The sequence below is a fragment of the Alosa alosa genome, chromosome 14 (genome assembly GCF_017589495.1).
Source record: "Alosa alosa isolate M-15738 ecotype Scorff River chromosome 14, AALO_Geno_1.1, whole genome shotgun sequence".
NCBI lineage: Eukaryota > Metazoa > Chordata > Actinopteri > Clupeiformes > Clupeidae > Alosa > Alosa alosa.
In genome coordinates this window covers 11,374,046-11,401,604 of record NC_063202.1, presented here as the reverse complement: position 1 = coordinate 11,401,604, position 27,559 = coordinate 11,374,046, and the positions used below count along the sequence as shown (strand labels likewise).

At 45.0% G+C, this 27,559-nt stretch overlaps 1 protein-coding gene across 6 annotated transcripts; it reads left to right on the top strand.

Moving 5' to 3' along the window:
• The first annotated feature begins 1,262 nt into the window (after nt 1-1,262).
• Nucleotides 1,263-27,530, top strand: tp53bp1 (tumor protein p53 binding protein, 1). 6 transcript variants are annotated; one of them, XM_048262199.1, is made up of 30 exons: nt 1,263-1,378; nt 6,429-6,642; nt 7,052-7,139; nt 7,279-7,351; nt 7,573-7,634; nt 7,915-7,986; nt 8,508-8,556; nt 9,067-9,200; nt 9,387-9,513; nt 9,899-9,978; nt 10,237-10,412; nt 10,612-11,956; nt 12,565-12,681; nt 13,066-13,263; nt 13,593-13,659; nt 14,826-14,915; nt 16,655-17,024; nt 17,139-17,207; nt 17,355-17,507; nt 19,018-19,256; nt 20,145-20,282; nt 21,676-22,043; nt 22,408-22,599; nt 22,956-23,150; nt 24,186-24,260; nt 24,696-24,905; nt 25,335-25,429; nt 26,125-26,321; nt 26,589-26,719; nt 27,034-27,530. In XM_048262199.1, exons 2-30 carry the CDS (start codon nt 6,463-6,465, stop codon nt 27,216-27,218), a joined length of 5,475 nt encoding a protein of 1,824 aa, XP_048118156.1. In that variant the 5' UTR covers nt 1,263-1,378; nt 6,429-6,462; the 3' UTR covers nt 27,219-27,530. The 6 variants fall into 6 exon arrangements, with proteins under 6 accessions (XP_048118156.1, XP_048118159.1, XP_048118155.1 ...); XM_048262198.1 differs by lacking the exon at nt 1,263-1,378 and adding an exon at nt 5,260-5,646; XM_048262197.1 differs by lacking the exon at nt 1,263-1,378 and adding an exon at nt 5,260-5,688.
• The last annotated feature ends 29 nt before the right edge of the window (nt 27,531-27,559 follow it).

The following is a 27,559-nucleotide window of genomic DNA, read 5'->3' as shown; positions in this document are numbered from 1 at the left end:
CAGTATGTTTGCGCACTTAAAAATCAGCCGGGCACATTTACACTCATGACGTACCATAATGCCATAAGGACACAGATAGATAGTCTAGATGAGTAGCCTACACCTAGCAGTGTGGTGTGAGGCCAGATGTATATTTTGTCTGTTAATCCTCAAGAGATTCTTACCGCAGTGCAGTACACAGTCACAGTCTGGGCAGTCATCCAGCATGGACAAATGCACAGATTGCAGGAAGGGTCAAACCAAAAACTCGCGCGCTAGATGGCTGTATAGTTATGCGAGTTCTATTTCATGGAAAAAAATGTATAGCCTATGTGTGTATGATTCTGTGTCATAAATGATACATAACATAATAGCCGGGGTATGAGACCTAAGTGACATAACTGGCCAGATGAATTGTCAAATATGCAGAAATACAAAATAGGCTACATCTTCAGTTTCAGTAAGACACGCGGGGTGTAGCCACTGTGTGTTAAAGTGGAAACATTGGTGACTCTTCACCGGAGATCATAACACCGTCTAGACCGCCCAGATTCATTCTCAGAGCAAAATCCCAGCGTTGTTCCTCAAAATGGGAAATTAAATAAGAAAACAGAGCCTATACTGTCATCTGCTGTTGGTACCGAAATAGTGCATCCTCAACAAAAAGTAGGCTATCCTAATGCAAACCATCGTGTTCTGTTATAATTAGGCTACATGTCAATTGAATTAACGTATACATGAAATAAAATCCTCAACGAAACATCATTAAGAGTAGCCTGTCGCATATGTAGAAGGTGTTTAATTATTTTTGTGTGTAGGCAGAATTATAGCCTAGGCTACTTCGATTTTTTTTTTTTTTTTTTCATTTATAGCAGAGATTTGGGATACCTTAGTTTAGAAATAGTGCAATATAGTTTTCTAAAGCCTACAGTTAATCATGGTTGAAGCCAGCTGAACGAATTCATGGTAATTGTGTGGGACAACATAAGGTAGGCCTAATATTGACAAAATATGTAGCCTAAGGCTACGTATACTACGCTACTTCTCTTTCAAGTGTTGAAAGAGTGTGGAATTTAAATAACTATTTTTCGACTCTATACGGATCTGACACACTTGTCCAAAGTGGTAAATATCTACATCAAGTGCATTGTAACATGTAACATTGTAACATATTTTTTATTTAGTATGAAAATCACATGCACTTCTCCGCTTGATTGACGCGCGTGCACATAAAAAAAATGCCATTGCATCTTTAAGTACCATACGTGTGTTCCGCGCCCCGTTCTCCCGTGGATAGCACAAGAAGGGGTGAGAGTGCAACTCAGTGCTTTCATTTTTCTGCGAGGAAGCCAGCTATAAACTTTTAATAATATTGCTAGCTGAGGATCTTCTTTTACAGGTAATACGTGTCATTGCATATTTTAATTCGTGATGGGATAGATTCTCTTAATTTCTCGGTGTTGTTAAGACTACCGCCTTTCTCTTCGCTTGTGATGATGACACAGATTTGTGTTCAAGGGCAGATTTCAAGGAGTGCTACATTTGAGCTCCGAAGGCTACGCACCTTGCTGCGCATTTTTGGTCTGATTGCATTAGCCCGAATACTCGGCAAGTTTAGAAATCTTCACTCGCGTCATGGTTAAACCAATGTTTCTGAGTATACCTTGGTGCGTCTTTGTATGGCACTTAAATAGTGAATACGTAGTATCCAAATCCCATATCATTCCTTTTTTTCCTGCAGTTTATTTCTAAACCTACTCCAGTCAGCTCCGCCGCCCTCTTGTCAGAAAACTGTAATGGAGATCATTACGGTAGCCTATGAGCATCCCACATGCGATCCCTGAACTCCGTATGAGTGAATAGATTCGGCTGGACATAAGGCATGTAAACCCTTCCAAACAACATATGGCACAATTCAAATAAGTTATATGAAGGGCGTGTCACAGGTTCCATGGTGCACATTGTAAGGTGCCATAAACAGCACAGGGTAAGATGCTCATTGCGTGTGCGTATTTTCCGAAACTGACAGAAGGCTAAAATGGCTGGCAATTAGGACGATGTGGATATTGCTTTTATCAGGTCTGTTTTGTTGTGTAGCCTAAAAACAACGTTCATCTGTATTTTTGCAGTTATACAAATACAACCCCAAAACAGAAAAAGTTGGGACATTGTGTAAAATGTGAATAAAAACAGAATGTAATAATCTGCAAATCTCTTAAACTCATATTTAGTTGCAAAAAGGACACAGACAATATATCAAATGTTTAAAATGAGAAATTTGACTATTTCATGATTCAAAATATATGTTAATTTTGAATTTGATGCCAGCAACATGTTTCAAAAAAAGTTGGGAAGGGGGTAACAAAATGCTGGAAAAGTTGTGTAATGATAAAGAAAACAAAAGGAAGAATGTTTCACAACTAATTAGGATAACTGGCAACACGATTGTCTATGTCCTTTTTGCTGCTAAATATGGGTTTACAAGACTTCTATATTATGACATTCTGTTTTTATTTACATTTTACACAACATCCCAACTTTTTCTGTTTTGGGGTTGTACAACGTGGAGTTTTTTATGATCAGTATTAAAAAATGAAAAATGTCCTGTTGAACATAGTTAGTCAAATCAGGTCAATGTAGCACATTTAAAAAATATTTTAAATCTATACAGATGTATTATCAACCTGTAGGCCAAGGCTCTTCAGCACAATACTTTGGCACCTCTGATGATAATGAGACACAACATATGCAGGGGACCTGGGAAAAAAGATGTAGAGATTTAGATTTGACTTGACCCTCATGGTAGGTCATCTAAAAGAAATGTCTTTTACAAACCTTGGAGGAAAAAATTAAGAAAAAACTGCCCATTTAACCTAATTGAAAAAGAGCCTGACATTTGATTGACCAGTCAAAAGTGTCAACACACCTACTCATAATGTATGAGTCTTTCTTTTTCTGACTATTTTTAGATTGTAGAATGAAACTGAAAACCGAAAACAATAGCCTATTAATTAAACCCATGGGGATGTAAACAAAAAAGTATCAAAGCAAAGATAATGTAGTCTTTTCAAAGCAGCCAACTTTGGCTGTGATGACAGCATTTTCCACTTTGGCCACTATATCCACTCTTCTCTCATCCAAGTCCTGAAGGAGCTCCTTTATGTTGAGTGCTTGTTGGCTGCTTTTCGGTCACTCATGTTAATCAAGAAACATTCCAGGTGACTATTTTATGAAGCTGGTTATGATGATGCCAATAGTGTGTAAAGTCATGAACATTTAAAAATCTGATTTATGAAACACTGTGTTTTCTTCTGCAACATTAAATATGTTTCCTCTTCTTCAAAATGCTTGCTATATAGATCTCCTTCAGAAATGTTGGAAAACCATTCCCAACGTCTAACTTAAGGTGGTTGAAAGAATGCCAGGAGTGTGAAATGTGGTCATCACATCAAATATAAAACATTGTGCTTTGTGTATACGTTTTATTTAGGCTACTACAAAACCCAATGTGTTATTTCATAGTTTTCAGTTTTGTTCTACAATGTAAAAATAGTCAGCAAAAGAAATTATTAGGTGTGTCCGAACATCTGACTGCTGGTAGTATAGTTTTCTAGGCCTACCTGTCTAAAATTCGGAACATCTGGAAAGTAAACGGTAGGCCTAGCCTACTGCCATGGCCAGAATCAAATCAGAAACAGGTTTATTGTCAAGTAGCTTTTCACATACAGTACCCTCCGGAATTATTGGCACCTTTGGTAAAGTTGACCAAATACAGCAAAAAAAATAATCTTTTGTTGATTTATTGTAATCCGACAATAAAACAATGAAAAAAAACACCCTTGAAAATTCTGAGAAAAAGGAAAATCTCAATAAGAAATAAATATTTTTAACAAAAACACGTTGCTCACAAATACTGGCACCCCTAGAATAATCTTATATACAAAACCTAATAGAAGTATTTTCCTATCTAATTTCAACTTATTTAAGTTAATCAGAGTGTCTGTGAACTTTCAGAAGTAGTTCATGACTTTCTTTTTTCACTAAGGTATGAAAATAAAGTGACACAGAGGCTAAATCCTCTAGTCATTTTTCAACATTGGAAAGACAAGAGAATACATTAAATCTAAATAAAAATAAAGCGTGTTGACATTTGTAAGTCAGGGGATGTCTATAAAAACTAGGTACTTTGTTGAAAATGCCTATACCAAAGTCCTTTTAGGCAAGTCCCTCCACTCGGCGGCCATATACCAACGTTTTATGGGCACTCATCGGGCACAGTCTTTGGGTCGAACTGCGCGTGCGCAAGGCTTCACGACACCAATCTTGCTCCAGCGGCGAGATCACAACAGATGATTGGCACGATGTCTGCACAACACATCATATGATTGGCTCAATGTATTCACATCACACCACATGATTGGCTCAATGTATTCACATGTCGACGTTTTGCCGAGGAAGGGGTGGGATATGTGTAGACAACGGCCATATTGGCGTGACAAACTAGCCCCATGCATTTCTATGGAGTATTTTTTGAGTGCTGTGTCTCCACATTAGAAAGTCTCTGCCTATACTTACAGTTAAAACGATTATTAAAAGGTTCTAATCATCTGGAAATGTGACAAACATGCTTGGACAAAGACCCATGGTTATCTTGCGCCCACACACATTATGGAGGATAGTAAGATAAGCAAAAAATTTACAATCATGTTGAACACCAAGAAAAACCTGAACATTTTCAAAAGAAAATTTGTCAATCTCTGCCAAGACATTAAAAGTTGGTCATAATTGGATCATTCATCAGGTCAATGAACCAAAGCAAACGTCCAGATAAAAACAAATATGGTTTACTGAACACAAAATCAAGCTTCGGCCATTGCTATCTCAGTCCCCTGGTCTAAACTCCATAGAAAAACAGTGGGGTGAGTCAAAGAGGAGAATGCACAAGTGTGGAGCTAGGAATCTGGACGATCTGGGGAGATTTGGTAAAGACGAACGGCCTTAAATCCCTTGCTTTGTATTCTCCAACTTTATGGGGTGTCATAGGAAAATATTAGAAGCTGTTTTATTGGCAACTGTAGGGTACTGTAGTTTGTCTTGGTTGTGAGGCCCAAAGTTATGGGGGACAAAACAAATCTTTCTGTGCAGGATGGAGCCTACCTAACCTAAGTCCTGACATTGCGTTCCCCATTATAAGCAGCATAGGCTAAATACTGACCAGACCAGACCATGTCCCTATTTGACCCATTTTTTTCTTACTTCGTGTATCTTTTAGTTCTCTCATTGGTTCACACTCTGTGTACACTCAGCAAATGTGTAAATATAGTCATTGCATCGCGCTGGAAGGGACCTGATTGGTATATTGTCCATATAGCCACTGTAGGATTACACCAAGATGCCACCACAGTTCTTAAGCGCATTCTGGGCATGTAGTGATACAATGACTGTGGAAGGTAAACATTGCAAATAGCACCGCCTTTGCCGTACTGTAGGCCAATAGGAGGGTGAGTCTCTCATCTATGCTTTACAACGACGCAATAGGCCAATCATAGCGCGGCGTCTTCAATAGTTTCCCGCGAAGCAAGAGAAAAAGTGGGCATGAACCTAAGTAAAGAACTTGGTGCGGTGTCCAAAACGTGATGGGCTTCCTGTAATCGTCAGATTTGGGAGGTATGATGATGATGAACAATTTTCTCCATTGCATGAAACCAGGTACTGGCAAACATCCATGCTATTTGGTCATTCTGCACAAGTATTTTTGTTGTGGTGTTGCTGGACATAACACATTCGTTTTATGCTAATTTAGCTAACGCTAGCACATATATGCTAGATTGCTAGATGATCAACTGGGCCATATCATTAAAACCACTTGCAACCGACCCGACTATTTATAGACAGTTGCACGATAAAACCCGACTGTGCCTGGTCTATCGAATGACATTTCGTGGACAATGCATGTTGTATTACTGCAAAAAAAGCTTCAGTCATAGTGTCTATTGGACAAAGCAGTAACGTCACCCTTGATCATGGCGAGCTAACTAGCTAGGTTAAGTAGTAATGCTATCATGGTTAAACACAAATGCAGCATGCACATTGATTCTTACATTTCTTTGTTGTAACTGGTCATTCCGGTTGCGCGTATCTCCGTTAATTTTGTTCACGTCTCTGTGATTAATGTAACGTTGGAGTTAATCGTCTGTCCCCTTGCAACTTTAGGCTACCACCACATCTGGCCGTGTGCCCGAGCTGCCATTCCATTTTTAAATAACTTCGGGTGGATACGTTTTATTGTCACAGAACGAAAACCTACGTGTCGCCGCGTTAATATGTTGCCATGTGTTGATGATGTCCACCTTGAACTGTTTGTCCATTGAATTACTCTGAATGGTCTGTGAGGCCTCAGAGATGCTGTTAAAAGAGGCTGATGATGTTAATTGTGTCCTTGATTACAGACCCATCGGTTATCATCTCGTCCCTCCCCTCCACATGGATCCGAGTGGCAGCGAGCTGGACTCCAGTCTCCCGCAGCCCGAGAACCCGTGCCTGATCGTAGAGGACTCGCAACCTGATAGCCTAGCGCCAGAGGACGACCCCGAGAGCAGCTACCGCGCTCTGCTCGCCAAACGCCTGTCCAACCTACAGCCGCACGCCCCGAGTCCCGTCCTGGTAAGCGGGCATCGTTTTTCTGTGAAGCCACGCGATTGTATTTATGTCCAAAGCCATAAAAGACCCCACAAACAACAAACAATATTTTTATGGCTTCATACTTTCTCAGCCCTTCTCCTAAACTGGCCTCTTATATTGGCCATTTACAGAATTTCTCACAGGAGATGGTTCTGTGGAAAACGAAAGATTATATATATTATATATAACAGAGTTGTGTATGTGTGTTAGTTGTTACTCTTAATTGTGGTAACTGTCAATGGTCATTGTAAGTAATTGTTGTAACTCATTCATAAACTTGCTAATGGTGGGTTAGACTTCCCTTGCCCGTCTCACTTGTACCTCCATCACCTAAGTGAATCTTGATCCATACAGGAAAGGTAAATAAAGGGAGTTGTGTCTCTTTCCACAGGAGCTGATTTCCTCCCCTCCCCGAGACCGACTTTCCCAGAAGGAGAGCCAAGCCAGTGGGAACCACAACAACCACTCCGTCTCCCAAGGTCAGTAGCCGGTTGTGTTCTTTCCTTCTGCGTCTCTTTCTATCCCTCTTTTATTACACATGAGTGGTGGGGTCAGCCGTCATGAGACATCTTTGGAATCTACAGAATGTCTTTTTTGTTTCATGTTTTGTCCTTCCAGAGCCAGACCAAAGCTTGGAGGCCCAAGAAAGTAGTCCAGTATTTGACATTGTCACATCAGGTGACCCAAAAAGGTATGGCCACGTGATTGTAGTTTTGGACAAATGTTATCCATTGTCAGTCCGTGATATCAAGGCATATATCAGTGTATTTACATACACATTTACACATATCAGTGTATTTCAGGACATATATATATATATATATATATACACACTAATGACTTCATTTTCATGTATCATTTGAGTATTTTTCCATGATTTTGACCCTCTAAATACAGCTGCTCTTTTGCCAGCAGGTCTGATATGGAGGATGTGGATTCAGGAGCAGACTCCACTACTTGTGCTCAGACTGAAGGTAGTGTTTTGTTCTGTCCATGGACTGTCCAAGGGTCATGTTCTCATTACTCATACATTTTGACATGTTGCAAAAGCTTGTAGTCAGGGATCGGGGGACGACTTCTATGACTTACTGTAGAGGGTTATTGTTATAAATGTGTAGTTCCTGTTGCACATGTAATGGATCAGCAAATCTCTCTCTCTCTCTCTCTCTCTCTCTCTCTCTCTCTCTCTCTCTCTCTCTCTCTCTCTCTCTCTCTCTCTCTCTCTCTCTCTCTCTCTCTCTCTCTCTCGTGTAGAGAGCATGTCTCAGTTTGGGTTGCTGGAGCTGTCGGAGAGCCAGGGATTTCGGGACCAGCCGCAGAAGAGTGGTGAGTGCAATAAGAGGAGACTGCCCCAGCTTACACTCACTCACACAGGCAGGAGCACACACTCACGGCTCCCACACACAGGCAGGAGCACACACTCACGGCTCCCACACACAGCTGTGTGCGGTGCAGTGCTGGAGACGCATCCCTTCCACTTTACATGGGCTTACATCATCCGTTGCCGAACTGAATTGTGGGTCCGTTGCGTCGCGTTGCTCCCGTCGCTCGTGTCGAAAAGTTGAACTTTTGCTGCACCGACGGACAACAACAGACGGCACCAGCCAATCAAATTACGGTTATTCTTCAAGTCTTTTGCATAGCTACCGTTGGGAACACCCACTGACATACGTTCACGGGAACACAACTGTGTGTGGAAGCTGTCACACAGCCAGGAGCACACACCTCAAAGTGCTGCAACAGCACTGCAAATTCCTCTAAAAATATGAAGTACTGCCAGTTGCTGAAATACATTAAAATATCTGCGTTTTTTTAGATTTAACTGAATAAAAGTTCTTCTCCTGCAGACAACACAAAGACAACAGGAAGGAACTCCCAAAGCCAGGATTTGAGAAGGTATGTGCACATGTATACTGACCGCAATAAAGTGGGAACACTGCAGCTGGTTTTATGGTCCAGTAAGATGCTTATCATTCTGCATGGTCCAGTAAGATGCTTATCATTCTGCATGGAATCTCTCTACTGCCTTGTTCTTCTCTATGGCCAACCAGCTCTCTCTACCCACCAGGGGCGCGTTTCCCAAAACCAGAGTTGCTAACTAAGTTCGCAAACTTTGGTTGCAATGCAATTTCCCATTGCCAGCCAACTAAGTTCTCTCTCTCTCTCTTTCTTTCTTTCTTTTTTCTTTCTTTCTTTCTTTCTTTCTTTCTTTCTTTCTTTCTTTCTCTCTCTCTCTCTCTCTCTCTTTCTCTCTCTTTCTTTCTCTCTCTCTCTTTCTTTCTTTCTTTCTTTCTTTCTTTCTTTCTTTCTCTCTCTCTCTTGGTCTGTGTCTTTCATTTCTTCTCTTCCCTCTATTTGTCCCTCATTCCTTTCTGCCTGCTAATTTGCTCTCTCGCTCATTCCCAGGTCTGAGGTGAGCTCCAGCAGTAGGGAGAGTCAGAGGCTGAGTATCCAGGCCCTGCTGCACTCTCAGGCTACAGAGGATGAGGACATGGTGTCATCGCAGGAGGACATGTTCGAAGGGGAGGAGGGGAGAGCTGGTAAGCTTCAGTAATTGATTGAGTCATTCATTTTTGGAGTTCACCTGTGGAAAGAACATTGTTTCAGAACACATCTAACTGAAGTTGTCTTTCCATCTAGAGAGGAAGTGTTTCCGCTTATCCTACACACAAGACACAAGAGTACTTTGATTATGCTCATGTTTATGTTGTTGTTTACCTGTGCAGGGACATGTGTTGACAGCACAGTGAATGAACCGGTCAACTGCTGCATGCCCACCTCCACCCCAGCCAACAGCCTCCACCTCCTCCACCTGTCTGGCCAAGGCACTCTGGTGCAGGAGAGCCTCTCCCAGTAAGTGCTGTAACATGAAGGGGTATTCTTTCATCATAACGTCATAAGTAGTTGCCATTGAAGAACCTTGCCAAATAATGTACTCAGTTGAAAGTGTTCATTGATCTGTGTAATGTATCCATCTGGACAAAGTGTGTACAAATGTAAAGACTTATATTTAACTTGGTTTAATTTGACTTTTATGAGCCATAAAAAGCGGATAATTACCTGATACGAGATATCTGGAACTGTGCAGGTAGAAGCAATGTTTGGACAGTGCTGTTGATTTACTCATGCTTAGACAATGCTTGTTTCCATCATTTCACAATCAATTACATCTTTACATTTATTGTGATGAATGTGTGTCAACCTGAGCTGACTGTTACGTGCGTGTCTGTGCTAACAGACAGTCTGTGGATTTTGTGGCGGCCACACAGGAGAGGATGAGCCAGACGCCCCTCATTGTGCCCAGCTCTCCCACTGGAGGTAATTAACATCAGAATAGCCCCATTACCCCGTCTTTCCTCGTGTGTGTTAACCGAGCATTAGAAAATCCATTTGCAATTTAAATGTGCCATTATCTTTCCTCCATTTACATTATACTGACCTTGGCTGGAATTCTTTGCCTAAAATTTGCCTACTTTCTGAAAAGATTAGTGGTCAATACGAGCCACACGTATGCCCAGGGCAATTACTACATGTTGATGCAATTACTTGATGAAACATCTGCATTGCTTTCTGTAGATGAACCAATGGATATCTCCAAAACCGAAGATAACCAATCACAAAGAGGAGAGAAGCCCAAAGGCAGCAGCGCTGTTCTCAAGCCACGCCCCACTTCCACCCCAGTATCCCAGAATTCTCCTGGTTTTGTGTTGGACAAGAGTTTATCTCTGCCCAGCCAACCTGAGTTTTCTCATGTAAGCCACCCGGGCCTAAAAAATAGTGTGTGTAAACATGAAGCTCTGTTTGTAAATGTTTACAGTGCAAACGGCTAAAAATGTAGCGATATTGGAGCTTAGAATTGCATTTGTGCTGTTTTGAGCGTAGACGATACAGAAAGCTCCCCAGTGTAACCCCAGTACTGGCTGTTAAACGCTGTGTTTTCTGTCGTCATAGGACATATTCGTGGCCACCCCTAGTCTGGATCAGCCGACTGTTAAAGCCGACGAGGCGTCGTCCTCTCAGACCCAGAACTCCCCTACAGCTGTGAAGACCCTGCCCACTAAACCGAGCCCCACGTCTTCTCCTCGCAACACACCTGCTGCTGCTGCTGCTGCTGCTTCGCCCAAGCACACGTCCAAAGGGGCCCAGGCAGCCCAGTCCAGCTCCTCCCAGGCCCCAGAGGTGGGAGTGTCCTTCCAGCTGGAGCTGTCCTCCACCAGCCAGCCCAGCATCCTCTTCCAGAAGACTCAGAGCTTCCTGGAGGACGCGGACGAGGACAGCCAGGCCACGCAGATAGAAGAGATGGCAACTGAGGGGGCGATGGGGGTGGACACCAGTGATGCTGGTCCAAGCCGTGCTGCTACTGCTGCTAGCCAGTCTAGTGCCTCCGGTGGGAGAGTAGGGACATGCGGTGTGAGACCCGGTGCTGGGGTGGTAGGGAGGGAGATCTCCAGGTCTCAGCCTGATCCGCACTCCAGGCCTACCTCTCACAATGTGAATGTAGGCCGTGCCCTGAGCCAGGGCTCGGCGACCCTGGACCGTGCCAAACCCTCCGGTGGTGGTCTCTCCCAGCTGTGCCGAGTGGAGAGCTCTGCCGCCGCCAAGCCTTCTCCCAGCCCTGACGATTTAGGGGTGGTGCCTCCTAGCTTGCCTTCCCAGTCGCTCTCGCAGTCCATGCTGTCTGTTCACTCTGCCACACGGCCTGTCCCTGACAGCCAGAGATCCCAGCCCAAGTCCCAGGCCAGCAGCCAGGCAGCATCCCAGAGACTGACCCAGCACAGCCAACCTCCGAGGTCCCAGGGCTCCGACCACAGCCAAGGCAAAGAGAGAAACGTGCCTGCGCTGGAGGAGATGGTAGAGACGGATAAACTAAGGGAGGAGGAGAATGAGAACGAGAGTGTGGTTGGAACCGGGCCTGGAGCCTCACTGGGACTCTGCCTGGCTCTCTCCCAGAGTCAGAACTTTGACCCAGAGCCCATGGAGGAGGACCAGAACCAGATGGAGACTCAGCAGCTGGTGCCCGGTCCTCAGCACACCAAAGCGGCCCAAGCCAGCTCTGCGAGTCCCTCTAGTCCACAGAAGAGCCAGAAGGTGAGCCAGCAGAAGGAGAAGGACAAAGACAGGACGGTGACCGCATCACAGCCCACTCCAGGCCTCAGCAGCCCAGAGCGAAGGAGGAAGGAGCTGGAGAAGAGCCTCTCCCCGGGGAAGGGCTCTCTCTCTCAGCCTGAGAGGGGCTCCAGAGCAGACCCAGGGCCACACCGCTCTCAGTCCCAGGGCCTGAGCGACAGCTCCGGGGGTGAGTGAGGAGGATTGCCCTCTGTTACAGAAAGCTGACCAAATGTGTAGAGGAAAATAGTTTTGCATGATTACAAAAGATATTTGAGAATGAGCATTGTAGTTCCTCACTGTACCCCCAACTGGCCCCTTTCAGCTCTTTTGTTATACAATAAAACAAACCTTATCTTAACCCAGGTATCCAACCTGATCTTCCTCCACTGTGTCAAAATAGGCTTGTTGTTTCATAGAGGATTCTCCAGGACAAGCAACAGGCTGTTTAATCTCTTTGATCTACATTAAAAATGAAAGATGTAGGCAGAACCTCGATTTGGGTTGTCAGCTTATGTTCATGCTTCATATGGATATTTTGTTCATCTCAGTAATTGTCCTCTGAGTTGTTTCCCTGGTGAACTCTGGATGAGCTGAAACAAGAGGCCACTTTGGGACAGGAACATTTCAAAATTCTAAATGATTCATGTGTGAATCCTAATTAACACAGGCCTGGGGTTGATAAATATATGATCAACTACTGAGATATGGGCACTGCTCACTGATGAAGTGCAAAAACAAATCCTGCATTTTCATTTGTTGATGCACATGAACCAATCTGGATATTTTTTTCCATAGATATTCCCTTCCACTTTACACTACCTAAAGAGGGGGAGCTCATCCGGCCTGTTGTCACGGCGACTCCCCCGCTCATCTCCCAGCTGAAGAAGACGCCCAGGCACAGCACTCCCATTGGTGGGTGTCTCTGTCTCTCTCTCTCTCTCTCTCTCTCTCTCTCTCTCTCTCTCTCTCTCTCTCTCACACCATCTCTCTTTTACTCGCTTTCGTTCTTTTATTTCCTTTCATTTTCTCTCTCTCTCTCGCCATCTCACTCTCTTCCTCTGTCAGCCTTTAAAGGTCTGTTGCATAACAAATCACATCTGTGTTTATTCGGCAGCGAGCTGCACTGCTGACAGTCTTCTCGCCCCTCTACTGGCATATGTGTGTGTGTGTGTGTGTGATTTCAGTGGCTCAGCCGGCCTGCAATGAATGAGTTATTAGTCTGTTATCGATCAGCTACTGTGTCAGATCCGCGTTAGTTATTTATTCACTTGTTTATTTATTTTGTCGCCGTCGCAGAGATGACCTCATTCTCTGAGGCGTCAGAAGGGGACGTCACCAGGGAGACCTCCATGGTGGACAGCGAGATCATGGCTGAGGAGAGCGCGGAGGAGCCGCCCGCCACCGCCGAGGCCTCTGGGAAACTGAGTCTGCGCATGAAGCTGGTGACCCCAGTGGAGGAGGGGAGTTCGGGGTCGGAGCGCTTCAGTCTGCAGAGTAAGAGATGGGGCGAGGGGGCTGTTTACAGTAAGAGATGGGCCGAGGGGGCTGTTTACAGTAAGAGATGGGCCGAGGGGGCTGTTTGTTTACAGAGAAAAGGGAGCCAGGGAACATTGCAAGTCCTTGTACCTTGTGTTAACAAGTTCTGATATATGCAAATATGTTGTTACTTCTGTGGAAAGAAAACAGTTTGATGTAAATCCTTAGATGACCTTAAACAGACTGGCTACTCGGAGTACAAAGAGCAGTGTGTGTACCTGTGTTTGTGTGTCTATGCGAGTGATAACCCTTTTCATTGATCTGTGTGCTTTTTAAATGTCTTCCAGAACCCCCATTATCAGATGATGATGGCTCTGTTGTCAAGGCTACCACTGTTGCCAAGGCAGTAGCTAGGTAACCCGCAGTTGCTATGCGCAAGATGTAATTTGTGTGGGCTATGATTTTTAGAGCTCTCTTGTTCCCTCTTCTTCCATCTTTCCCTCCCTCCCTCCATCCTTCTCTCCCTCCCTCTCTTATCTGTTCTGCTGAATCACTGTCAGAGCAATAGGCTGCCACTGCCTCTTGGCACCAGGCTCTCTGTCATCTGTCCCCCTCTTGCCAGCACAGAGATTAACTGTCCCAGACAGAAAACAAATGCGAGCAATTACACACAGATAAGACATCGTGAGGAAATCAGGGCCGCCTTAATTGCTTTTAAACCGTCTGGAGTCGATGAAGGGAGAGAAGAGGGGGGTTTGGGGGAAGGAGGAGACAGACAAGAAGGAACTGCTGAGGTGAAACCTGTTTTATTGTTCTTTCACACGTTCAGAGGCCGTCGGGGTGCTGTGATTCATGTGGACAGATAACAAGAAGAGCCTGTTAGCGCTGCTCTCGTGTCTCTGCAGGAGTCAGAGGGAAGGCGCAGAGAGAAGTGTCAGTGTAGCATGTACAACACCGTGTCATTGATTTCTAGTCAACCACTGTGGAGCTTCATTTTGAACTGCCATTTTGTGTTGCCCCAAGTTTCGGTTTGTTAGTCACACAGCAATGAGTAACCTTGGCATGTCCTTCACATCAGCAGTTGAAATATCTGATTCAAGGTTGACCACTTCATCAGCTACTGGGCACAATGAAAGGCATCTGCCCCTTACCTCTGGAGCCCACAATGCTAGTCTATTGGCTTTTTCCATTTGACTCGTAAATCTTGTACGCCCGCCCGTACAACATGTACGAATGAGTTGCTAGCGTGAACGCTGGGGTTTGTAGTTTTTTTGGGAAGAACATGGATGCCACCAGGGCAGCTGCTGTCTTGTTGGTGCTGGACATTGGTCTAGAACACAACAACACATCCTTCATTCGCCCTTGTTCGGTATGGTCAATGTGAATTAATAATAAAAACTTTTTTTAGTAGCTTAATCTTGCCTATATCAATTTCAGTGCTGTCACGTTTCTCTCGAGTCACGAGGGGCATTAGCAGGAGGCTAGTCATTGTTATTGTTTTGTGCTACATGTAGCCTCTAGGGTCTCGGTATATCTTTTCAGTCAGTTAAATCTCCTCTCTTTCTCTCTCCCTCTCTCAGTCCGTCTGTGTTCAGTCGTGTCCGTGAGGTCCACCGGCAGGAGGAGGCTGAAGAGGAGGTCCAGCCCAGCACTCTCTCTGCTCCTCTCAGGTACCGCGCCTCCCCACCCCCCCTCCATTATGGACCCTGCCAACATCACCCCCCCCCATTATGGACCCTGCCAACATCACCCAAACCCCCCCCCCCCCCATTATGGACCCTGCCAACATCACCCAAACCCCCCTCCCCCCATTATGGACCCTGCCAACATCACCCCCCCCCAATGGACCCTGCTAACATCACATGGACTCTAATGATGCACAAGCTCAGTCCTGAACATGGACTGTTGCTATAGTTTGATGCTGATATGTGTAGCGTTGTGGCTCATGGCATTTTCTGATCTCAGATTTCAATCACAGGGTGTCTCTTCACTGCCAGGTCCTGATGAGTGGAAGTGTGTGTGTGTGTGTGTGTGTGTGTGTGTGTGTGTGTGTGTGTATATAAATAGAGCTCCCACGCTGCCATATATTTCTAGACAGGGTGAAGTGAGGTCAAGAGCACAGGGTCACTGAGACTCAAGAAGCGTGTGCGTGTGTGTGCATGTGTGTGTGTGTGTGTGTGTGTTTAATAGGGCACGTCTCAAGTCTTCTCTCTCTCTCATAAAGTGGGAACACTGCAGCTGGTTTTATGGTCCAGTAAGATGCTTATGATTCTGCATGGAATCTCTCTACTGCCTTGTTCTTCTCTATGGCCAACCAGCTCTCTCTAACCACCAGGGGTGAGTTTCCCAAAACCAGAGTTGCTAACTAAGTTAGCAACTTTGGTTGCAATGCAATTTCCCATTGCCAGCCAACTAAATTGCTAACAGGTTAGCAACTATGGTTTTGGGAAACGCGCCCCAGTCCAGCACAGCGCAGCATGTGTGTCTCCTTGGTTTCTCTCTCTCTCTCTCTCTCTCTCTCTCTCTCTCTCTCTCTCTCTCTCTCTCTCTCTCTCTCTCTCTCTCTCTCTCTGCTCATCCTGTATTTTCATTGTGCGATGTTGTCCTCTTGCATTACTTGTGGTGTTCTCTCTCTCTCTCTCTCTCTCTGCTCATCCTGTATTTTCATTGTGCGATGTTGTCCTCTTGCATTACTTGTGGTGTTCTCTCTCTCTCTCTCTCTCTCTCTCTCTCTCTCTCTCTCTCTCTCTCTCTCTCTCTCTCTCTCTCTCTCTCTCTCTCTCTCTCTCTCTCTCTCTCTCTCTCTCTCTGACCCACTTCTCTGGGTGTCTATTTTGGGCTCCTCTGGCCTCTGGCTGGCCTTGAGTACAAAAAGGGAAGGAAAAAGAAACCGAGAAAGAGAGGAAAGAATGAACATGGGATACAGTATTTCAGGGATAGATAGATAGATAGATAGATAGATAGATAGATAGATAGATACTTTATTGATCCCCAGGGGAAATTCAAGAGGGTACAACACCAACTGTAGGGTCTTTTGAGGTGTAGTTGGAGTTGAGGTGTAGTTGGAAATGCATATTTGGGTCTTACTCAAATTTGCACCGATTGATGTCAGTTTGGTCTCGTTTTCATCCACATACAGTATATACTCTAGGTTGTTGTCAGACCGGAGTTTCCCTTTAATGCTGTCAGTTTGTGTGTGCTGTTTCCCATCTGAGTGGGGCTTGGACTCCTGCTGTTCACCAGAGCAGAGTGCAGGGCTGGAGGGGGGGGGGGGCATGCTCCACATGTACAGGATGTTCTGATGTGAAAAATAGCACCTTTTTTCCTCCCTCCACTCATCTGCTCCTCTTCCCTCTATCTATCCTTTTTCTCCTCCTCCCTCCCTCCTTCCCTCCCTCTCGCCCTCTAGTGGAGGTTTGTTTAACTCTTCCCAGAGGCTGGGCGGAGACTCTCAGGACTCAGAGTCGAGACCACGCCCCCTGATTACCAGCACCCAGAACAGCCAGGAAGCCCACCAATCGCAGCCCCTCTCTCCCGCGTCACAGAGGAGCACCGTGGGTAATGGAACCCTGGGACGGCTCTCCCAGCAGGCCAATGGGGCTGCGTCCGAGAGTCCAGTTAAGCACGCCCCGACTGGGACGCCACAGGGAGACGCTGGCCAATCAGCACAGGTGGGCGGGGCAGAGCTGACCCCGCCCAGAACTCCCCTTAGACAGCGGGCGGTGTCCCAGCAGACTAGCTTTGAGGTACCTGCCTCTACCAGCAACACTCCCAATAAGGTGAGAACACACTATATAGGATTATATACGTCACAGTAACTGGTTCCACTAGAGCCGCAAAGTGTAAAGACCAACATCTCATGTTGATGCGTTTGAATTGTGTGTACGTTTCAGTCTCACCTGAGGGCTGTCTCCCAGCAGACCAGCTTTGATGCAGCAGGAGCACACAACTCATCTGGCAGAGTATGCAAACCAACACACAAACACTCTCCCTCCCATACATACCATCTCAGTCTCTTCAATTCAGATCTAGGCCATGACACTCTGGTACTATCTGCTTGAGACTAAGTGTGTGTGTGTGTGTGTGTGTGTGTGTGTGTGTGTGTGTAGGGGTTACCAGAGCTGTCCCCTCCTCATCCCCCTCCGGGAGTACGCATGCGCAGGCATGTGCGCACCACCCAGGAAGTGCGAACTACAGTCACGCGCATCATCACAGACGTGTACTACGAGGACGGGCGTGAGGTGGACCGCAAGGTCACAGAGGTGAGGACAAGGCCATGCACAACTCTTAATGGCCACGCACAACTCTTAATAACTCATAACTATTAATGTTAACTGTGTCTTTTCAACTTAAATTATTATATTCATCTGTTTTTGTGTGCTTATTTTTCTTGCATGTTTTCATATTATTTTATGTGTTTCATTCTGAATTATGAAAAACACTTTTCTCTCTCATTATGCATCATCATCTTCTTTGTATGCATATTTTTATTGTCTCTGCCTATACACTTTGCAGTATGTGTATTTACTGTAATTTGTGTCTTTCTATCACTGTGCAGTATTTGTGTTTACTAGGGGTGTGAATCTCTCATGTTAAAGACGATACGATTCACATGGGCACGATTCAATACAAGAAAAGATAGATGTTCATAAAAAACGATTCAGTACGATTCGATGCGATGCAGTTGAAGAATGGAAAGCATTCTGAAAGATTTTTTATCATTTGCTCAAGTTGCACATTAATTTTATATTATCAATTATCATAGTCATGTCAATAAGGCAAAAACAAATGTGTGAATATGATTATCTAAACTGAGGTTTGTATCATATGCTCTATTGAAATGAAAAAAAGAATAGTCTACATTTCAGTCAAACACAGCAGCCAAATACAACATAAAAATACATTTTTATAGACTTTAGATTTTATAGAGTTATATCTGATTGTTTTCAAGGAGCTGTAGCCTATTGTTGAGGTAAGACAATACCAAAATTAAATTAAACTGTGCTTAAGACAATCTTGGCCTTTTCTCATATAGCCTACAAGAATAAAATAGGCCTATGAACTGGGCCGATTTTGTTCCAAGTCTGAGTGAATATGAACAAAATAATAATAATTTGTGCATCGTTTTAGCAGCAAGGGCCAAATTATTATATAACATTAAGGAAATCCCTTCATCAAGCGTAAGGCTACTCTACAGACTATCGTTGTCGTTTAGAAAATGCTATAGTAAGTGTTTAATTTCGCGCTGGATTTTGAAAAACAAAAGAGTAAAAACTGTCAAACAAACGACCGAGTGCGAGTTGTCACGTGCTTAAGTTGCAGTAGATGTATGGGTAATGAAGTCCTTTGACAACTTTGGGCAATGAATGTAGCCCAAAACAAACTGCATTACCCACAAATCCGTGCCACTTGTAGTTTCAAAACAGGAAGTGGGATGAACGTGCTGCTTGCAATGTAAATGAGAGTCTGAGCGAGCAGAAAAGATTGTGAACCGATTCGTAACAAGTAAATAATATAAAGTAAAGATATAACGACCGGTTCATTTCAGTTTTATTCCGATACGGGGCTTCACATATCGATGTAGCCGTATCTTACACGTTAAAAACGGATACCGATACGTATCGGTTAATCTTTACACCCCTAGTGTTTACTGTAGTTTGTGTCTTTCTATCACTGTGCATTATGTGTGTTTACTGTAGTTTGTGTGTTGTGTGTAATTGTATCTACAAGAGTTGAAGTTCTGTCTAAATTCTCTTTCTGTATGTTTAACAGGAGTCAGAGGAGCCTGTGGTTGACTGCCGTGTGCTGGAAAGTGACCTCTCGCCCTCACGTACCGGCAGCTCCATGACCTCCGGTGACCTGGCGGACATCAGCTCGCTCTCGTCCAAAGCGTCCAGCCTGACCCACAGCAGCTCGGGCAGCATGGGTGCGGCTGCAGGGGCGGGCACCAGTGCTGGCCGACACCCTGACTTCATCATGCCCACGGGCCGCGGGGCTGGCAGGTCGGGGAGGTGAGCCTGCTGTCCCTGAGGGCTTTTTAGTCTTCCGTACAAACTCAACGGGTGGTTGAGCTATTTTTTAGAGACGATTTGCATAAGATGCACATTCATAACTTCCTCTGTAAGTTCTTTAGCCTATTTTAGTTTAGTTTCTATTTTTTAGAGATGATTTGCATAAGATACACATTCATAACTTCCTCTGTAATTCTTTAGCCTAATTTAGTTTAGCTGATCAGGATCCTCATATGACCTGACCAACTGCACTGTTTTTCCTGGGATCTAAAGAGTAACTGTGAAGAAATGAGGTTTACTGGGACAAGCAGAAGTGCATATTGATCTGCAGCCTTGATGTTGTTGTGTCTGTAGGGTTTTGCATGAATAACCATTTAACACTCTCTCTTCTTGCTAGTGTTGTATTTTCCTACAGTTCACTAGCTTCTCTCCCTCTGCTGTTTCTTGTAGTCTCCAGACTTCTAGTCTGATGCTGTGATGATTGTACATCTGACGTCCCCTCTGACTCCTCTGTGTTCTTGTGCAGCTGTGATGTGTAGAGGATTCAATGTGAACCCTAAAGAAGCTATTTATATTTTTGATGTCAAAGAGTAGCTTAGATTACTTTCTCTTGTCGGGTGATCTTTTCCCCAGACTAAAGAGCACATTCCATGCATTTGAAGGTGCTCTCTGCGAATGCAGGATCCCGTGTAACCTTTCAAACAAACTCTTAAGTTCAGACATTTGGCATTTCAACAAGTGGCCAGGGTTTACAGCAGTAAGCGAATTGAAGTACAGACATTCTGTTTTGATGTCTGTGGGTGTGTTGACCTGCTACCTGTGTGTGTGTGTGTGTGTGTGTGTGTGTGTGTGTGTGTGTGTGTCTGTGTGTGTGTGTCTGTGTCTCAGCCCCAGGAGGGGGCGCAAGCAGCTGCAGAGGCCTGTCTCTGAGCAGGCCAGAGTGCAGGGGTCGCGCCCTTTGACCCCGGTCACACCTCGTGGCCGGTCACGGCGAGGCAGACCCCCCTCACGCAGCCCTCAGAGCAGGTGAGGGGGGTGTGTGTGTGTGTGTGTGTGTATGTGTGTGTGTGTGTGTGTGTGTGTGTACATCAGTGACTGATTACCAAGATTGTGATTGAAGGAAATCATAGTTTAGATGAGGGCACATGAGGGTAATCAAACACACACACACACACACACACACACTGATTGTCCTCCTCCTCCATCCTGACGCCCCATGGCTCTGATCACATCCAGATGAGTTTCTCACTGCACTAACCCACCCTCCTCGTCCTCCTCCTCCTCCTCTTCCTCCTCCTGTTTGTGTACTTCCTCTCTCCGTGTCTCCTCACTGGTCAGTGCCTCTGCACCCGCACTGTTAGACCTTACTCACTTTATTCTGTATTAATTCCTCATCTTCATCATCCTCATCATTATAAATTGCATTTAAGATGAATTCACTTGTGAATTCTAGTAAGATTGCAAAGTTAAATATCTGAAGGCCCTCTAGATGTATTTTTAAGGTATGCCTTAGTGTGCAATAATGAGTTTTGGTTTGGTCAGTATGTATCAATGCTTATAGGGAGGGAAAGTAATCTCATCGCCATCTACTGGTTGCGTTCCTAGAGTTTAGCGGAGGGGATGGGATTTTTTTTTAGAAAAAATATTTCTCGGTGCACATTGGGATCTTAATTTAATGCCTTCCATATGTTAGGCACTGGGGTCACCTCTATTGCTTCAAGTGGTAATACAGTTGAATTGTTTTGAGTTTTTGTCGTAACATGGTGATAACAAACTACAGTTGCATGTGACGTCACAGGTTTAGGCGCTTAATCTCTAACTGACCAATACAGCAATTTGCTTAACTGGCTTACATATTTTTGTAATAACGGAAGGTGATGTAAACCGCGTGGTGATAACCTTTATGTCTGGATAACTGGTGTTGTGCTTCTACTCACATGAAGAGCTGGCAGTAAGTGTTAAGTGGCAATGCTAACCAGGCTAATAAACAAACCATGCTACCGTGAGTAAGGTCGAAGGGTAAAGTCACGTGGCTTTTTTGTAGTTTGTTTATGAAACAAAAGGAGCCATTTCGATTTTTTTAAATAAGGCAAAATATGGTCTGACATTTTCACAGTTAGAAGATTATTACTGTATAGACACTGAAAAATATTTTTGGTGGATAAGATCGCTGATTTGGCTTCACAGTATTTTTAAAAAAAATAGGTCTATGGGACTTAACATCGGAGCTGCTCTTCGATAGGAACGCAACCACTTGGGGCGCTGGTTTTCACTTTCCCTCCCTATGTGTGTGCATTTTTCATGAGATGTGTGATTTTGAAGATTACGTTACGTGTGTGTGTGTGTGTGTGTGTGTGTGTTGAGCTGCATGACCTCTATCAGTTTCACTATGTTCAAACTCGCCTCTTCATTCCCAAAGGGGTGGTCGGGCCGGAGCCAACAACGTCCAGCGAGGACCATTCTCCTCTCCAGAGGAGGAGGAGGAGCGCTTCACCCGTGTCACCTCTAGAGGGCGTGCTGCAACACCCCCTCCAGGACCCTCCGCCCGTGCTGGGGGAGCCTCGTCCGACAGCAGCCTGGTGGGCCTGCGGGTGGTGGCCAAGTGGTCCTCCAACGGCTACTTCTACTCGGGCCGCATCACCAGTGACCTGGGCGCCGGAAGGTTCCGGCTGCTCTTCGACGACGGCTACGAGTGTGAGGTGCAGGGCCGGGACGTGCTGCTGTGTGACCCCATCCCTACGGAGACAGAGGTCACCGCAATATCTGAGGATGAATACTTCCTCACTGGTAAGCAGACGTGATCAGACATAAAATAAACAAAATGATTTAGTATGCAGACATTTTGATATGAATATGGTTGTGTATTTAAATGGTGTATGTACCTGGCATCTGAATATTGTATGATGTACAGTACATAAGTATGATGTCTGGTCAAATCCAACAACAATCCAACTGTTGTAAATTTAGAGAGTTGTCACAGGTGTGTTGACTCCTAATAATTACACTCTAAGTAAGAATTTTAAGATTTAAGATTATCCTTGATTATCCTTCACAACTGTTTCCAACAACGATTTAAATGAGGACCGCACAAGTCTAGGTATATGTACACTAACTGTGTGTGTGTGTGTGTGTGTGTGTGTGTGTGTCTCAGGTGTGGTTAAAAACCATAAGACGGTGGGCAGGGAGCTGCAGTACTGTGTGGAACGGGAGGGCCAACAGCAGTGGTACAGCAGGGCCTCTGTCATCCTCTCCATGGAGCAGGGCAGCCAGCTACGCGAGCACTACGGCCTCGACCCCTCCGAGCCCCTCACCCCCCTCACCAAAGCGGCCGACATCAGTCTGGGTAGGTAGTGGCTGAGTGCAGAGAGCAGGTTTGGGTCTGGTGTGTGAATATGAATATCTATAAACTGTAGATTAGTGTTTCAGTGTTTCCCAGAGAATTTAATTCCATTTGTGGTGGTTGGTTTGCAGAATTAACTTGAATGCAACAGTTTTTAACAAATTAGCACAGCGTGGTTATGATGCTAACCAGATTTTAGCACAATTTAGTACAACCAGGAAAATCATTGTGTGGTGGTGAATGTTGATATTGTGGTGGGCCGCCACAAATAAGTCAATGTATGGGAAACACTGTGTTTCATTCGCACAGTCATCACATTATAATGCCGTTAGTGGTTATTTGTTTCTTTACATAAACAGATAATCTGGTGGATGGGAAGCGCCGTCGCCGTGGCAACACGGGGCCAGGAGTGAACACCCCAAGTCGGAGCGGCAGCGACAGCCCACGGACCCCCGGGCCTTCTGGGAAGAGGAAGCTGATGAGCTCCACTGAGGAGGAGCGTGCAGAGCGGACACCTGCCAAAAGGGGGCGCAAGTCTGGCCCCAACAAAGCCGGTATGGAGACGGACAAGTGAAGAGAGAGACAAGTGACCTTCCCTACAACAGTCCTTCCTATCAAGTGGACATAGATTTCAGTTTCCTCTTTGGTCTTCTGCATTTTAAAATCTTGTTTTATCAGCTGTTGTATTTGTACATTGCCCATTACTGATGAGAAGCAGAATTCCATTAATCTAACCATTTGCTGTAGCACTTTTTAATGAGTTTTAGATATTTATGTTGTGTATTTTAACATTGTAGATTAATGTTTTCCTTGACGTTTTCATTTTCAATATTGATTAGCGAGGCTATTTTAGACCAACATTGTGTAAGATTAGATTTATGATGGCGCTGTGAAAAGTGTTCTTGTGCCGATTTCCCTGATATCAATTTTTAAACATGAGAGAGAAAATGTAATCTACTGTGTGAGAAAACTGTGAGATAAAGAATGGCCTGCTTTTAGTGCGACGTCCGACATCACTCACAGTCTCAAGCTGGAAGGAATGGGTATGTTACAACCGTCCATAGCACACTGTGACCATCAGGGGGCGCACCGTCTATAGAGGGAAAGTGAGGCACGGTGGACATCATTATTTGTCTGTTTTCAATGTTTATTTTCACCATTTGGCTCATTAACGGCCACGTCCAGCTCTAAAGTACGTCAAGATGGATGCGTACGAGTACATGCGCAAGTGTCAGCGGCTCTGGTGGCAGCTTGCTGAGGTGAAGTAAATTCTCAAGGTCTATGTGAGACTCTTGCGCTTGGCAGTACCCCCTAATGAGGTCAGAAATAATGAGGTCAGGTGGCACCCCATTATTCAGGAGGCAAACAGACACTCACTCACTTCAGGAGGCAAACACACACTCACTCACTTCAGGAGGCAAACACACACTCACTCACTGTGTTGCTCACTGCTTGAGTCACCATCGCCACCTCCGGGTCTGTCCACTCTCTCTGTAGTCAGTGGGGTGCTGGTGTGTGTTACTTGTAATGCTGAGTTCACATTTCACTCGTCCTCATTATACTTTCTGTGTGTGTGTGTGTGTGTGTAGGTTTGCGTGCTGCTGCAGGTACGGCTGTGGGCAACACCTCGGGAAGTGATGCTGGTGACCACCTGGCCAGCCACGGTATGTTCATGTTTTTCTGGGTGTGACGCACTGTTTAATCGTTTCAGAGGTCAGTTAGCGATCTCTGCTGAGCTGAGGCCTGTGTGTATCTGCCCCCTGATGTGTTAACACATTGGATCATTTTAAACCTTTACAGTGTTGAATTGAAGTAATACATAGGTGTAGAAAACACTGTTGAACAATGTAATTTGTGACATTTTGAAACTGCTTGTTAGTTGTTATAGAGACTAGTTTTTGTTCTATTTGATAACTTGTCACTGGACTATGAAAACCTACAGCTCTGTGACAGTTGTCAGTTACAATTTGTACAAATAGACACATTGATTAATGAATTAACCTTAAACATTGTCTTTGTACTACCATGGAAGCACAGCAGTTGCTTCTTACAGGAAATGCATAAAGTGATAAAGTGAGTACTGTTCCATTTACGTTGAGTGTGTGCAGGTGCACGTGCCGGTGCAGGTACGGGCGTGTGCAACACCTCGGGCAGCGGCACAGACGTGCCCTCTGACCCCAGTGACCTGCTGGCGAGCCACGGGCCGCTCCCCACCAGCGACTCCCTGTTCATGGGCTTCGCCTTCCTGCTCACGACCTCCTCGGTCAACGACCGCCTCTCCAACCTGGCCACCAGCGACGAGGAGGAAGGTCAGTGCTCCATGGTGGACGGTCCTTAAGTTTAAGATACGTATATCCTGCCTGGGATGAAGAGAATGACCTGTGTGTTGGACACGTTCTGCAGTGGCGGAACCGTCCAATCAGATTTTCTGATGACACGGACAGGGGCCATCTGACCAGTATCGTAAAGAAAAGAAAATCTTTTAATCATAAAAAAAAAAGTCATTATTTCTGTTGTATTCTTCTAAAATCACTTGATTCACGAGGCTTCTAAGAGTGAAGTTTGTCAAGTGCCGTTCACCCTCCCGTGCCTCCCTGACTCCTCGATCCCTTTGTTTGTCAGGAGTTTGTTAAGGCTGCGATGTTGAGTCAGTGTTGTAAGTGCCCTTGCGGTGTGCTGAGGGGCTGATTGTGGACTGACTCAGAGCCCTGCTCTGCTCTGCTCTGCTGTGCCCTCAGACTACCTGCAGAGCGCTCCCTATAACAAGCACTACATCGTCAGCCAGCTGGAGGCGGGAGGGGGCCTCGTCCTGCCCGACTTCAACGAGGAGCAGGTGAGTCACACAGGCTGCTGTCAGGCATCGGCTCCGGCTGGCCCGGGTAATGGGTTCTGTCAGGCACAAGGAGACTAGTGGGGCTCAGTTGGAAGTGTTGAGACTGTGATGTTTGTCTGGTAATAGAATGTCACACTGTTGGGCACATTGTTATGGAACCTGTGCTGATACTTTTTCTGAAAGTTACATTTGGCACAAGAAACTTGTCTTCAGTCAAACATATTTTACTGTTAAAACTGAAATGTCCCAGAGGCCCATGATTGCACGTGTCCAATGACGATATATTCGATGTAGTGCATGTTGAGGTACAAAGCCATATTATGAAGCTGGTTAGCATGCTAGCTTTAGTGGGTATCCAGGCAACAAATATAACCAAAAACGGCTATTTCTTCTCATTCTGTTGTTATTTCCATGTCATTTTTGAACGTTTTAAACTCAAAAATCCTACACGTAGCCCATTAAAATTCATATTTTTGAAAAAATATGAGTTAAGGCTTGAGGGGTGGAAAAAAGCATCTAGTGTGTAACTATGCCGTGTAACTATAACTATGCCACAGGTGACGTTTCTTAAAGCACAGTACCACTGTGAATCATCCCTATAATGAGCCAACTATAGCAGTAGTGTTAAGCCCCTATATAGAGAGATCTCTTTATTGATCGCATCATTAACCTGAGCCACCTTGGCCTCTTTGTAGTGTAAAGCAGCTTATCAGAGCCTGCTGATCGCGGATCAGCACTGCCGGACCAGGAAGTACCTGCTGTGTGTGGCGAGCGGTGTGCCATGCGTGTCCAACGCCTGGGTGCGGGACAGTTGTCTGGAGCAGAAGCTGCTCAACTACAGGAACTACCTGCTGCCCGCTGGCATGGGACCCAGCCAGCGCATCGTAGAGTGGTGAGGATGGCAGTGCCACCCTGTCAGTGACGGCTGTAAAATGATATTCATAATGAATTAAATAATGAAATGAATATTATATAGAATCCTTTTAATGTATAAAATCTTTCACCACCTTGTTTTATCATTTTAAATACTTGTCTAAGATGATGAATTATTACACATTTGAACTTGTCATCTATATTTTAGCTATGTTACCAGTGTTATAGGAAGGTTACAGTACTTTGTGATATGAGGTGTAAAAATCATGTCTGTAATTTTGGACAGGCATCCACGCTGCAGCCCGTTTAAGAGCCTGAGGGTCCTGCTGGTGTTCGCGGGCTCGGCAGACCTGTGGGGGGAGTTGCTGAAGCTGAGTGGAGCGAGTAGCGTGAAGCAGCAGAAAGGAGAGGACACCGGTACAGGACTCCACCTCACTTTATTAGTCTTATAAAATAGAACTCCTAATTTGATATTTAAATGACCGGCAAATGTTAAGTCCAAATTTTTTTTAAACACATTCATCATAGAAAGGTTTGTTGTACCCCTTTGGTTTTAGAGCGTATACTTCCCATTGGCTTCTCGACTTCTATTTTTGGGACTGTAATGAACTTGTTCAGAAACCTCTGTCAAAGCCGTAATGTTGTCTGTCTCTGTCTGTCTGTCTGTCTGTCTGTCTGTCTGTCTGTCTGTCTGTCTGTCTGTCTGTCTGTCTGTCTGTCTGTGTGTGTAGACATTCCAGCCGACACGTTTGATGTGATGGTGACTGAGCGGTCCTGCCCCTCTGCGGTGGTGAAGCGTGCGAGCTCCTGCTCCTTGCCAGTGGTCTCCCTGGAGTGGCTTGTCCAGAGCCTGATTGTTGGAGAACGCCAGGACTACGCCAGTGATCCCCAGTATCGCCATGACTACGACCTATGAACTTCTGAACTACTGTAAACCCCTTCCCCCCCCACTCCCCCTTAACTCAACATCAGCTGCTCTTTCGAATGTGTTCAACAGTGTCTTGGAGAGGCCACAGCCCTGCTGGCCTAGGATCAGTTCATGTATTTTCATCCGTAGTGCATTGTGATGGGGTCGGGTCATAGAGGCCTGATCCCAGATACGCCCTCATGTTCTGAGAACCTTCTTGTGAGCATGCACTGAGGTGTTAGCGGTGGAGCATGTCTCATGTACATAGTTTTAACCTGTCTGTTTTTATGCCGTAATAAATTGTGATCTGTTTCATTTTTACCTTTTTTGGTGTTTTTATTGATTAGTAC

Bases quoted from the DNA above. Each gene is read 5' to 3' on its own strand.
- tp53bp1 (XM_048262199.1), top strand. From the start codon at position 6,463: ATGGATCCGAGTGGCAGCGAGCTGGACTCCAGTCTCCCGCAGCCCGAG. The intron at 7,352-7,572 runs GTATGGCCACGT...CTCTTTTGCCAG, and splicing joins ACATCAGGTGACCCAAAAAG to CAGGTCTGATATGGAGGATG. The intron at 12,682-13,065 runs GTGGGTGTCTCT...TCGCCGTCGCAG, and splicing joins CAGGCACAGCACTCCCATTG to AGATGACCTCATTCTCTGAG.